Genomic DNA, 13,857 nt, shown 5'->3' on the forward strand with positions numbered 1-13,857 from the left:
GTTGGTGACAAAATCAATGAGAACTGTCCGTCTCCACCTACCTGATTCAAGCAGCATTTTTGCAAACATGGGATTCAAAGGAAACTCTGCTATTCTCATGCCAAGCGGTTCAGTGAGGCGACAGTCTTTGTCCAGACCTGCCAGAAGAACAACAACAAGGAAAATCAGAAGGCACGTACCATTGTGTTGGAAGATGTAGTTATCGAGAGAATAAAAGGCGATATGTGCTAAAAAAGATACCCAAAAGATGAATCATGCTACCAAACTCCACTGACACCGGACGGCTGTTACAGTAAAAGAAGAAAAGATCCCCTCTGGGCTCCTGAAGACCCAATTTTGAAAAACGGAGACTTGTAACAGCTTCTATTCAAGGACTGAATTACAGGGAAAGGGCCCTGCAGCCTCCCCTCCTTCCCGCTCCCATCACCCACCCCAGAGCCTGCTCTTTTCAAGTGCAGATGTCCCAGAATGGCATCCTGCACCGTCTGTTCCTCCCGCGGTAAGAGAGCAAGTACAAGGCCAGCGACTCTGAAGCCGAACACTTGCCCACATCTCTCTTGGATGCCAGCGCCAGAAGTGTTTATCCAACTGCCTCCTGGGCAGTCTACTGAATTGGGCGGGTCCCAGTTCCCCACATCCCTCCTTGTCTCTTCACCACTAGCCAATATACAGGGACTGGATTCCTGAGACGGTGACTATTTATTATTTTACTACCGTTTAGACTGTTCCCAAGGTGTGCCGGCCCAGAGAGAGTGTGAGCTGCAGAGCTCAGAGTAAGACAGAAAAGGCAATTTCTCTTCTGTTCCCATGTAATCATCTCTTGAAAGGTGGTAATTCGGCCGGTGACTGTTAATTAAGTCAGGTGGTTCCCCCTGCCTTCTCCAGCTTATTCAGGGAGGTGAAGAAAGAGAAAATAATTTTAACTTCCATTCTGTTGGACTGGAGGAAAATCAAGCCAGATGAAAAACTATGTAGTCAGTGTTCCCTCATACTCGTTACAGACTATCCCAGGAAAGCCGACTCTCGGGTTCCTACTACACGCCTGAGAACAAGGGATGGAAACCAGCTCACACTCTCCCTGGGCTGACGCGAGGAAGACCCACCCAAAGGCCTTTTAAATCACTGACGATCTTTTAAATCAGTCATTGGCTATTCCTTCCCAGAGAAGTATCATAAAGGTAATGAATACAGATGGACCCCATACAAAAAAATTAACCCGTAAAATCACAGGGTCACCGCGGTGGCTCAGTCAGTTGAGGGTCCAACTTCTGCTCAGGTCACGATCTCACAGTTGGTGAATTCGAGCCCCGCATCGGGCTCTCTGCTGTCAGCACGGAGCTGACTTCAGATCCTCTGTCCTCCCCTCTCTCTGCCCCTCCCCAGCTTGAGCTATCTCTCTCAAAAAAATAAACATTAAAAAAAAGGGGGGGGGGGTCACAGATGTACTAAATGTAAGAGCTAGAAACTATAAAAACCTTTCAAAGAAAACCTAAGAGATATCCATGCCCATGGGTCGGCAATGGTTTCTTAGGTTAACACACCAAAAGCACAAGCAACAGAATTAGAAATACGTATACTGAACTGCGTGAAAACTTAAAGCTTTTGTATTACCAATGGTACCATCAAGAAAAGTGAAAAGCCAACCCACTGAGTGGGAGAAGTATTTACAAATCACAGATCTGATAAGAAACGTATACCCAGAATACATAAAGAACTCCTCCAACTCAATAATAAAAAGACAATAACCCAAGGGAAAATGGGCAAAGGATTTGAATGGACATTTCTCCAAAGTTCTACGAATGGCCAATAAGCACAGGAAAAAGTGCTTAACGTCATTAGTCACTAGGGAAATGCAAATCAAAACCACAAGATACCACTTCATATCCATGAGGATGACTATAACACAAAACACAGATAACAGGTGTTGGCAACTTGCTCGAATGTTATTATGTGAAGCAAGTGGAATCTTCATACACGGCTGGTAGGAATGTCCACCAAAAACTAGCACACAAAGGTTTAGAGCAGCATTATTTGTATTAGCCAAAAATACAAAAATTTTGTATTTGTACAAAAATCAATTGCTCAGTGGATAAGGATACTATCTGGTATATCCAACCCACACGATGCTATGTTATTCAGCCATAAAAGGGAATGAATTATCAACACACACTACAACATACATGAACCGTGAAAACATCGTGCTGAATGAAAGAAGCCAATCGCAAAAGACCACATATATGTGACTCCACTTCTGTGAAATGTCCAGAACAGGCAAATCTACAGAGACAGAGATTCGATTAGCAGTTGCCTAGGACAGTTGCGAGGAGGAGGGGACAGGGAGTGGGAGTGAGCACGAGTGGGTACGGGGTTTCTTTCTTAGGTGATAAAACTGTTCCAAATGTTCTAAACGTGGGGTGATGGCTGCACAACCCTGTGAATATACTCAAACCACAGAACTGGACATTTTAAATGGGTAAGTTCCACAGTATGTAAATTATACTTCAATAAAGATGTTAAAAACAAAACAATCTCAAAGGACAAAACCTCTACTGAAACTCACTACCATACCAGACATCATGCTCACTTGGGGCAACATTCATAGAAAAGGTAGGTACTTCCTGAACAGATGAATTCAGGCTACAGTTTTCTCTATCTTAAGATAAACACTACATTTTTATTTATTTATTTTTCATTAATTTTTTTAAAGTAGGCTTCCCATCCAGCGCAGAGCCCAACATGGGGCTTGAACTCGTGACCCAGAGATCAAGACCTGAGCCGAGACGAAGAGCTTAACCAACTGAGCCATTCAGGCTCCAACACTACATTTTTTTTTTTTATTTTATTTATTTATTTTTTTAACATTTATTCATTTCTGAGACAGAGAGAGACAGAGCATGAACGGGGGAGGGTCAGAGAGAGAGGGAGACACAGAATCTGAAACAGGCTCCAGGCTCTGAGCAGTCAGCACAGAACCCGACGCGGGGCTCGAACTCACATACCGCGAGATCGTGACCTGAGCCGAAGTCGGACGCTTAACCAACTGAGCCACCCAGGCGCCCCTCCAACACTACATTTTTAAACGAGAGAATAGAGGTTCCTCGATAACATGGTGTTTCCTTGCCCCCAAAGAATTCCACAGGCTGGTCATCAACCCAATTCTCCACAGGGAACTCCAAGAATGGAATGATGGGGGAAGAGGGAGACAATAGTGAGCCTGAGATTTCAGGATGCAGTGCAGGGACTGAGAAAAAGGTCTGGAGAGGTAACACCTGAAATACTGGTAGGCAATCTTCTAGATGTCTTTCAGGAGTGTGGCTCCAATGATGGTTATTAATAACTTCTGATGTACTGACATGCTTTAGGTATTCATTGTCATAAGTGGACTTCATCTATTAATTATGATCCCACCTTTTTTATTTCAATAAAGCTTAAGCGTTATTAAAAGGATTGTATATGTGGGGAGAACCAATCCCACTCCTAAAGACACTAAGAGCCCTAGTGTGAATACAACCTACCTAATACCATCTATTAGTAAACAGATTAGAGAACATGGATGAGACAGGCATACCTCCCAAAGCATAGAGTAACTCCAATGCTTGAACCATCGACTGTGCTGGAGGGGGCTGTAAAAACATAAAAATCCTCCTAAGTTAATTTTTTCGGGTACCAGACACAAAATGTGACTATTTCCTGCTCAAAGCCGCTCTTCCCTCTTACGTGCCCCATACTTCCCGGCCTCCGGGCCTCTATTCATGTCAGCGCCCCCTGAGGTGTCCTTTCTCTCCTCAGCATCCTTAGTGCTAATCGGTCTTCAACCTCAGCTTGATTAAACATTGCCCCTTGAAGCGCTCCCCACGCTCCCCTCCATCAGGAGCGATGGCTCCCTATCTTGAACAACCTCCCTGTTTTTCTCCACTCCCATCGGACATTTCTGATTTTTTTACTTCATGGTCTCCACCTTCCATTCCAGCAGCCCCGGTGGCCAACCCTGGACCACCCAGAGCCCGGCTCCAGGCCTTGACTACAGAGGGCAAATGACAGAGGCGGGATCTGAATTGCTGAAAACAACAGAGAATGCGAGGCAATCTGAAGTTAAGCAAAGCTGCTATTGTGACCTTCAGTCTGATTCTCTGAATCCGAATCACATCCCTCGTATTTTCACCTAACTACACACACCTAGTATTTCTCTCTGGCCTCATCTGATTTGGGACCGTATGTGTGAACACTATGTTTTAAGATAGCTGGAAGGACTGCTTATGTATAATTTTAGTTTGTTTTTCTCATTGTATGATTTTCTGTTTTCATTGTGTTTTTTCACCCATAGAAACTTCACCCTGATTATTTGGATGGCTGCATAATATTCCGACAAGGTCATACTCTGTAAAGTAAGCAATTGTCTTAGTCCTGCGCAACTGACTGGTTTCCAGTTCTTTGCTACATAATTAACACTGCTAAATATACAAAGTTACATGTACCCTGTGATTTCAATTGTTAAAAAAAAAAAAAAAAAAAAAAAAAAAAAGAACAACACAGTTTCAGGAGAAAATAACCAGAGAGAAATCAACAAAGATGAATTTATACGTATTTTCCTCATTCTTCAACTGTCCACAAATTTATGATTTTCATTATTCTACTTAAAAATTTGATACACAATGATACCATAAACATGATCATACACCGAAGTGTTTTTTCTTCTTCTGAATTATTTTTTCAGCAGAAAGTTCCCTGAGAAGAAATACCAGGCATTTCTAAGGCTCCTTAGATAATGTCGGAGAGCCCTCAGGGACTCAAACGGGAGTATATAACTGCCGTCCCAAACCGTGCCAGCTTTGGATTTTACCATTTGGCTTCATGGGATCATTTAACTAACGTAAAGCGGTGCCTTACAACTCTTTCAGTCCGCACATATCTGTCTCCCACATGGGTAAGCTTCCACTGTCCACGCACTCTGCTGCCTCCTTTCCTTCGGCTCCTTCCCCAGCAGGTAGCTCACAAGTTCCAAAGGACGCCTGAAAACTCTTTGCACTTTCTCAAGTGCTAATACGTCATTTCTGCCTTAATACATATTCCTTTCATCCTAGATGTGAGGTTCCTCTTAAGCTTCTAATTTGCATGTACTGTTATCTTTTCTTTATAACTTCTTGCACACACCAGTAATCAAAGCGTGCGTTTTTTCCATATTTATGGTGAACACACAATTGTTTTCTTTGGGACACAGGCTGACGTTTTCTATTCCTTCATTCACCTAGTTCATCATGACATGTATATGCCATCAGGGACTTTATCATCCGGGAACCCAGGCTTGTCACACAACAATGCAGTCGGGGCAGAACAGAGTTAAAATTCAAGTCTTCAAATCATAAAAATTCAGGAAGAAAACATGACTGAATGTTTATTAACTGACCTAGATACGAGGAAGTGTGTCATAAGCAAAGGAACAACAAAACAAATCGTAGAGACAAAGACAGAAAGACTTGACTGTGGAAATATTTATAATGTCTGCACATTTAAAAAACAAATTAAAAAAAGAGTAAAATACAAATAACTGGAAAAACCATTTCCAAGAAATACTACAGACAAAGGTTAATGTCTTTATTAAAGGACTCCTAAAAATCACCACAGACACTAATTCTAACAGAGAAACGGCTTAACGATTCGGAAGAAATATAAAGTGGACAATAAATTTTTTTTAACTGTCTTTTAAGAAATCAAATATTAAGGTACAGCTATTTTTCCTTCCTCCCTCCCTGCCACCAATGCAATCAGCAAGGCTCTACAAGAAAACAAAACGGCATGATGAAGGCACCACGAGTGGGCATCGTGCAATACCGGACTTCAGGCATAAAAGCAATCTGGCCACATGTCAAGGATGTACAAAATGGCTATGGCCGTTGGACCCAATAATTTCACTCCTGGAAACCTGTCTCGAAATAATCCGGAATGAGATCGGCCACAAGGACGTCCCTGCAGCTCTCCCCCAGCTGTCAAGCTCCCTCACGTAGGCCCACACACGCTGGCTGTCCTGGCTCTCCCGTCCCTCCCACGTGCTGAGATCCTTCTTGCCTTTCAGGTCTCACTTCACACACGACTAACCAGGGCGGGGGCCTTCCTTGGTCTCTCAGAGCACCAGGCCCACGCACTGCAATCAGTTACTTGTCTCCCCCCACAGCAGACAAGTACAGGACGTTGCGTCTGCCGTCTGCCTCCACTCCCCCATACCCTGCAAGGGCCTGGTGCAAAGTGACACACGACGCATGAGCTAAGTGGAAATAAAAAAGAAAAGTGACGTGCTCTGCTCTATCTGACGTCCTGACATTCACCAGTGGGCATGCAGACAGAGAGCAGGACTTACCGACATGAAGTGGAACCTGAGGACGTTGTCGATCCCTAGTGCTTTCAGCTGTAGGATGACAGGTGCCAAATTGCTACGCTGCATCTCAGGGACAGTGCATTGAGGCAGCTTGTCAAAGGCTTCCTCTGAGGATAGGAAATCAGAACTGTTTGGGGTCAAATGCCACAGTCAAATGCAATCGTTACGCCCAAGGCACAGGTTTTCGTCTCTGACAAGAGGCTTTAAGATTCTAGGATCGGATGCATAGGATGTCACAAAACAAAGTTGTTTCGTATTTAGAAAAGACCACTCTATATAAAAATACCTTAGCTGTTTATACCTTTATAAACAAACAATATGCCTTTTATTGAAAGAGAGAGAAAGGGGAAGAGGGAGAAAGAGAGAGAGAGAGAGAGAGAGAGAATGTGTGAACACGAGTGGGGAGGGGCAGAGGGAGAGAGAGGGACAGAGGATCCAAAGCAGGCTCTGTGCTGACAGCAGAGTCTGATGCGGGGCTCAAACTCACAAACCGTGAGATCATGACCTGAGCCAAAGTCGGACGCTTAACCGACTGAGCCACCCAGGAGACCCCCTCCCTCTTTTTTATTTTTGAGAGAGAGAGAGTATCTTTATAAAAGTCTGTCCTTTTACTTTTAGAGCCTTTTTTAATGTGCTTTTTGCCAGTAAAACATTAATCAAAGCAACAAGTACTTGCTGAATCCCTACTGGTGCCCAGGCACCATTACCCTCTGCCTGGGCTGCAGCAAGTCTAGAAAGCAAGAACTGTACATATCAGCCAAGAACAATCTCAACGCAAATCACCAAAACGGTAACCACAATAGAGAAAATGACCAAATCTTACAAAGGGCAAAAATCGTCCAAATCTATCTTTTAAAACCAACGGGCCAGGTATGCGTCACACTCAGAATCTGATGCTGCCCCAAACAGATCAAGGAATGCTGACATGCCCCGTCAGTGACAAAAGGTGACCGACAGGAAAAAGCACCACAAGGTGATGCCAAGATGGGAGGCCACAGGAGAGGGGTAGGAAGAGGCTTTGGGAGGCCTTTTAATAAAAGCCTGACAAACAGGGTGGAGGAAAAAGAGGGAGGAAGGGATTAAATCACTTCTGTATGTATTCAGTAAGCTTCTGGATTATACACAGCATGCTCCACCCACAAATCCCTCTAATCAGTCAACATTTTAACTACGCACACCCTCTTTAACACAAGGTTCACCCAAGCCCCATGCAGATCATAAGGCTTTGGTTAACTAAGGAAAGTAAACAACAACAAAAGGTATCATGAAGAAACAGCACTATCCCTGAAGAACTTCAAAAATGTTTTCAGAAACAACCAATATTCTGAGGACTGATGGATGCAGATTGCCAAATGCACAGGTCTAGCTGGAAGGTTCAGAATAACAGGCGACAACAGGAAGTTCCAAATGGGATCCTCCCTCTGGGTTTCAAGAGTATTTGGGGACAGCTTTTGGTAGGATAACCACATTTTCCAAGCACACTGCTGGCCAAGGGACAGCAAAGTTATCAGATACGAGACAACCCTGCTGAGATACTGCTCTCAGGAAGCAGTGCTTCCCAAGAGTTCAAGGACACTCAATTAAATTCCACTGAGGACTCCACTACACAAGGCCCTGGGCCAGGAGCTGCGGGAGCAGCTGTGAGACACTTCAGTGATATGAAAGGGCTGGCACCGAGACCGGAAACAGTAAACTCCAAGGCTGGGTCCCAGTGAATGGTCCTCCTGAAGGAAAATGGAGGCTCAGGGAAGGAGGAAGCACAGTCATTAGAGGAAGCATCTGAGGTCACTTCATGAGGAAGCTGCCATTTGAGAAAGGATCTGAAGGATAAGGGGGATCTGCCGGGCAGAGGAAACAACCCAAGGAAAGGTATCAAAAGTATGAGAAATGGGCGTGGACAGACAGAAGGTATGTTCGGGAAGAGCACGGTTCAGCTCGGATGCGGGGCAGAGCAGGGTACGTGGGTCGTGGCAGAACATAAGTGAGGGCAAGTTCTGGAGGGCTCTGGGAAACAGTGAAGGGTCTGAGCAGAGAGCACTCTGCTCAGGACTACATTCTGTGAAAGCGCATCTGGAAGCCGGTTAGCCAAAAAAGCCTAGAGGATGGATGCTAACGCACCCCATTTCTGTCGGGTGAACCCTACCCAACCCCACTCCACTGAAACTGTTCCTGCTAAGGAAGTCAGTGACCTTTCAACCAAATCTACCTGCCTATCTTCAGTCCGCATTCTACGATTTCACTTCTTTGGAGCACGAGATAATGCGGGCCATTTCTTCTTTAAAAATAACAAGAGTTCCTCAAAAAGTTCAACATGGAATTATCATATGACCCCACAATTCCACTCCCAGGTTTATGTCCAAAAGAATTAAAAACAGGTTCTCAAAACACACATTTTCATAGCAGCAACTATTCACAAAAGCCAAAAGGCCGAAATAATCAACTGATGAATGGATAAACAAACTGTGGTATATCCATCCAATGGAATATTATTCAGCCATCAAAAAAGAAGGAAGTGCTGGGGCGCCTGGGTGGCTCAGTCAGTTAAGGGTCCAACTTCAGCTCAGGTCATGATCTCACGGTTTGTAAGTTCAAGCCCCACATTGAGTTGTCAGCTCAGAGCCTGGAGCCTGCTTCGGATTCTTTGTCTCCCTCTCTCTCTGCCCCTCTCCCACTTATGCGCATGCGCTCTCTCTCCCCCCCTCTCTCTCTCCCTCAAAAATAAATAAAAATTTAAAAAAAAAGAATGAAGTATGAATACAACAGAGATGAACCCAGAAAACATTTAGCATTCATTATGCTAAACTGAAAGAAGCCAGACACAAAAGGTCAATATCGTATGATCCCATTTATAGGAAATATCCCGCACAGAAAAATCCACTGAGACAGAACAGACTGGTGGTTGCCAGCGGGCAGGGAGGAATGAGAAGAAAGTGCTTGATGGGTATGGAGCGATGGACATATTCGGACATCAGACAGAGTCAGTGGGGCACACTATAAATGTAATAAATCCCACTGAACCGTTCGATTTAAAATGCTTAATTTTATGTAATGTGAATTCCACCTCAATACATTTATTTTCAAGTATCTTGGAACTTTCTCTTCTCCTAACTTTCCAGATCCTTTCAGGCTCAGTGCTCTCCTCTCCAACCTTTCCTTCGTGCCTTCAGTGGTGGAAGACCCCTCCACTCTGGCTTCAGGCTCCGCCTCCCCACGTCCCATGAACACTCCTTACTCGCTTCCTCCACACCAAGTACCTGCACCTTCCATTCCCTCTGCCTGGTGCTTATCCCTTCACCTGGATAACCACTGGGCAGCCAGTGAGATCAGGTGCAAATACTCAGTCGTGAAGCCCTCCCCAGCGGGATAACTCCCTGTTCTCTGCTTCCAAGGCTCATCCCGTTACGGCAGCCCTATCACACCGTGACGTGCCAATCTGTGTCAGGGGCTGCCTCTACCCCCTGGCTGTCCGCCACGTGCCCGCAGCCCACACCTCGCCTAGGCCTGGATCTCCAAACCCTGGCACGATGACTGGCATACAGCAGGTCCCCCGTCAACATTCGCTACAAGAAAGCATAACATCAAGGACTGAACAAGGGGGATGGTTACCAAGGAAAGAAGAGACAAATGACAAAAGCCCTGATCTGGGAAATGAGTGCAGATGGATACTGGACACAGGAGAGAATTAAAAATGGTGTGAAAATTAGGTCTGGACAACTGGGAGAAACCTTGGTGCCATCGCCCACAAAAAGGCAGCACAGAGAGAGAAAGCAGCTGTAGAGATATCACCGCCGAAGGCAAGGCTGTCTTCAAGCTGGAGAGAAAGTTCCGTGAGGACTGCGACAGTCTTTATCCTAATTTTATTTTGCTCCCTCAGAGTCTAGCCTGGTGACTGGAGTGGAACAACTACCCGTTCCATCAGTGGTCTCAGGACAGAGCTTGCCATGTTTGCTCTGCAAAGACGCTCTGAACCAGAGGTAAAGATGGAACCCAGTGTGAGGCCTCACAGGAATCAGGGATGCCGGAACAAGAAAGCAGCACATTAAGCTGAGGGAAAAGGTAAGAAAGACAGGACCCGAGACATGAGGCCCAGGCTGCAAGGTCACACGGCCACAGGCAGGCCTACACCCAGACGTGAGGGTGGAACGGGGACGGCAAATAACTGCTGACTCATGGGCTCGCTCTGGCCGATGGGAGCAGTAGCAAAAATGTGCTAAGTTTAGAGTCAAGAAAGCAGCAGGGGCCGAGGGCAGAGGGCCTTGTGAGGGGGGTCTGGATTTTATGCGAAGTTCTGCCCATTAGGGAAAACGCGTGATCTTCTCCAGTGCTCAGGCTTCACTATGAGAAAGTCAAAAACCCTTAAGGAAAGCCACACTAACCTGTATAAAGGCGGTAACATTTTCCCGAACGGCTGCGGCCGCCACGTCCTGCGCGCTGGTTGGCTGATGCCTGGGACACTGGGACCACCACCAAGCACTCAATGGCTGTCCTGGGATTGTAGGCTCGGAGTTTCACGAAGCCACAGTCGATCACATACACAATCCCGCTGATTGTAATGGAGGTTTCAGCCACATTGGTGGCTACGATCACCTGGGTCCCCACAGGAAGAAGAGGAAAAAAGAGCTGCTTAGATCTTTTCACTGTTAAGAAACTACTCAAAATCCTACAAGATTTACTGAAGATATTTCCAACAGTGTAGAATCTGTACGAGGCAGTTTAATAGACTGGAAAGGACAGGAGTTTTAGGGTCAGTGTGCCCTGGGCTTGAAATCTGCCTAAGGTGTGACTTTGGACAAGTTACTTGCCCTCCTGCACAGTCCCTCACCTATGTAATATCCACCCCTCCTGGGCTGTGGAGGGGATCAAGTGCGAACTATATACATAAAGTACTTACAGCCTGGTGCTCGGCCCATAATAAAGACTCAACGAATGTTAGTTTTTGCCTTTTGCATCACTGAAGGAAATGACCACCTTGTACATCCTTATTCATTTATTTGCTCACATTCGAACCATTTCTGAGAATCTGTCTGTGCTCTTGCAGGTACTGCTCAAGGCGCTAGGGATGTACGAGGAACAAGAAAGTCAGGGCCCCTGTTCTCCCAGAGTCTGCATCCTCGTGGGAGAGTCTGGGTGAAGAAGCCGTGAGCATGAACAAGCAGACAACCTCAGAGAGTGACAAATACTACGAAGAAAACGCAACAGAGTAATAACACAGCATTACTGGGTGCAGTGCTCATTATGTGTTAAATAATAATAACGTGGTACGCTACTGTGGATGGCCAAGGAAAGTCTCTCTAGAAGATTTTGGGCTGAGGCCTGAGTAACGAGAACCAGCCAACCTGCTGGAGATGCGGGCAGAAGAAACAGTTCGGAGCAGAAACAGCCAGGGAGGCTAGAATCCAGGGGAAGTACAAGAGGAGGCTGGAGGACAGCCGGGACCAGATCGCATACAGTCTCTGGGCCACCAGGAGGGCTGGCATTTTATTCTAAGTGCACCAGGCACTGCCCCTGGAAGATGTGAAGCAGCAAGGAGCATGCATAACAGCACTCAGAACCTTTCAAAGGCACTTCTCCATCTATCGTTTTGTAAAAATACACACTTAGTAGTTTATACTAGAGACCCACCTACCCAAACTTGTTGTTATTTATGCTTCGCAGCTGAGAAAACTGGGCCTTGAGGTTGAGAAACCCATCCAGGCTCCGAGTAGCTCAGGCACAGAGTCCAGGTCTCCTGACTGGTTGGCCACAGTCCCCGGGCTCGCAGGCTTGAGGTGCTCCACCCCAACGACCAGGAGGCTGGGCAACTTCTCCCAAGTGGTCAGAATCGGGAGTGGATCCTCAGACCAGCCCTCACCCACCGTGTTCTCTACCATCCGCTTGCTGATAAACAGCTACAACAAGCCAGCTTCAGGCCAGGTCTGGGCCTTCCTCGTCCTCTGGGAAGGAAAGCTGAGCCAGGCCCAGGGGACAACGAGCGGGACACAGGCTGGCCACCTGCTCATTCCTTCCAACTCATGTTTCTCACCACACCCTTCCCCACCCCAATTTCCAGGCTAAATATTTTTAAAACCACACTTTGAATGAACTGATCTAAACTTGGCTCCATAGGCTAACTGCTGATGCCTAAAACAAACGGTTTAGAAACCATTTGTAGTAACTCATCTACACGATTCACTAAGACACTCACGTCAAGCAAGCCAGTATCGTGCCATAGGGAACAATATTAAGCAGACAGAAAAGAGGCAGAGAGGAGTCACTTGTTCTGATCATTGCTGTCACAGTGATCCTTCTGTGGGGCAGCTTTAGAGATTTCTGAACACCGTATTCATTGTGATTTATTGTGTGCGTTTAGCTCTACTGCACAGAAACCTGGACCTAAAAGTCTTACCAAGTTTCACTTCCATTAAAAAACAAGCAAACAAACAAACAAAAAACCTTCCCAGCCATCACAGATGGCTGCCAAGGCCCTGGTCAGCGGGTTAGTCTCACCTTTCTGACGCTGCGTGACACCCTTTCAAACACTTTCATTTGCTCAAAGGAAGGCAGTCCTGCGTACATGGGCAGGACCCGGAGGTGTCTCTTCATCCCAGTTCGCCCTAGCGCCCGAGCCTGCTCGATTAGCATAGACACGACCGTTTCCACCTCTTCCTAAAAACATCGAACCAGGAACCAAAGAACCCGAGATCAGTTTGAAGCACGTCATTTTTGAAAGAAAATATTAATTCAGGACCGGAATTTTAACTGTGGTGGGATTCATGATTCCCAGGGCGAGCACACTCTGCTCTGGGGCGGTTTTTAATCAAATGCTACTGAACAGTGGTGCCTATGGGGTGAAAATTTGCAACTGTCAGATTCATTACTGACATCTATACTATCTGCAGTGAATACAAGAGCTCCCAATCAACAAAAACAATGACTATTTTACTCGGCTTTCACGTACTGTGGTAAACAAAGCACGTCCTACATGTGGACAAGCTGTGACACATAAAATCACTACAAGCTTTCCCCAGAAAGGACTACCGTCCTGTGGAAAGTGTTCGACAGTGGAAAAGACTACGGCTGGAGGGTGGTTCTGAACAGTGCTCCAACCCTGAGTGAGCAGTGGGCTTGTTCAGGTGATTTTCCAGGGATGTGCCCGCTCACCACCCCAGGAGGGGTGGTGTCGCCGGGAAAGAGGCATACAGCAGCCAACGCACATGCACAAAGGGTCCCTAACACAGCATTTCACCACGGTTAGCACAACAGCCCGCTGACTGCCTCGTTTACTTTGGAACCAACTAATAAATTTAAAATACACTGAACCCTCTGCAGATAGAACAGGCGGGAGCTAATGATTCCCTGACAATCCAGTCGGTAGATGAATGACATCAATCCAAACAATTTTATATGCAATTAATTAATCACAAGATACAATAAAATCTGAAATGAATAGTTAAGTAAAGGAACACGCCCCTGTGTTAATTTTGGTGTTGCCTTAACATGTCTGTTTA

At 45.9% G+C, this 13,857-nt stretch overlaps 1 protein-coding gene across 5 annotated transcripts in view; it reads right to left on the reverse strand.

The window, feature by feature from the left end:
- DHX35 (DEAH-box helicase 35) overlaps nt 1–13,857 on the reverse strand; it is a 65,926-nt gene that overhangs the window by 17,121 nt on the left and 34,948 nt on the right. For all 5 annotated transcript variants that reach the window (XM_042980408.1, XM_042980406.1, XM_042980403.1 and 2 more), the window contains 5 exons: nt 12,857–13,015; nt 10,747–10,957; nt 6,353–6,477; nt 3,569–3,623; nt 42–137 (listed from right to left, as the gene is read on the reverse strand). In XM_042980408.1, coding sequence (XP_042836342.1) covers nt 42–137; nt 3,569–3,623; nt 6,353–6,477; nt 10,747–10,957; nt 12,857–13,015 — 646 coding nt within the window. The remainder of the gene's footprint in view (nt 1–41; nt 138–3,568; nt 3,624–6,352; nt 6,478–10,746; nt 10,958–12,856; nt 13,016–13,857) is intronic.

This window comes from Panthera tigris, chromosome A3, assembly GCF_018350195.1.
Source record: "Panthera tigris isolate Pti1 chromosome A3, P.tigris_Pti1_mat1.1, whole genome shotgun sequence".
Taxonomy (NCBI): Eukaryota; Metazoa; Chordata; class Mammalia; order Carnivora; family Felidae; genus Panthera; species Panthera tigris.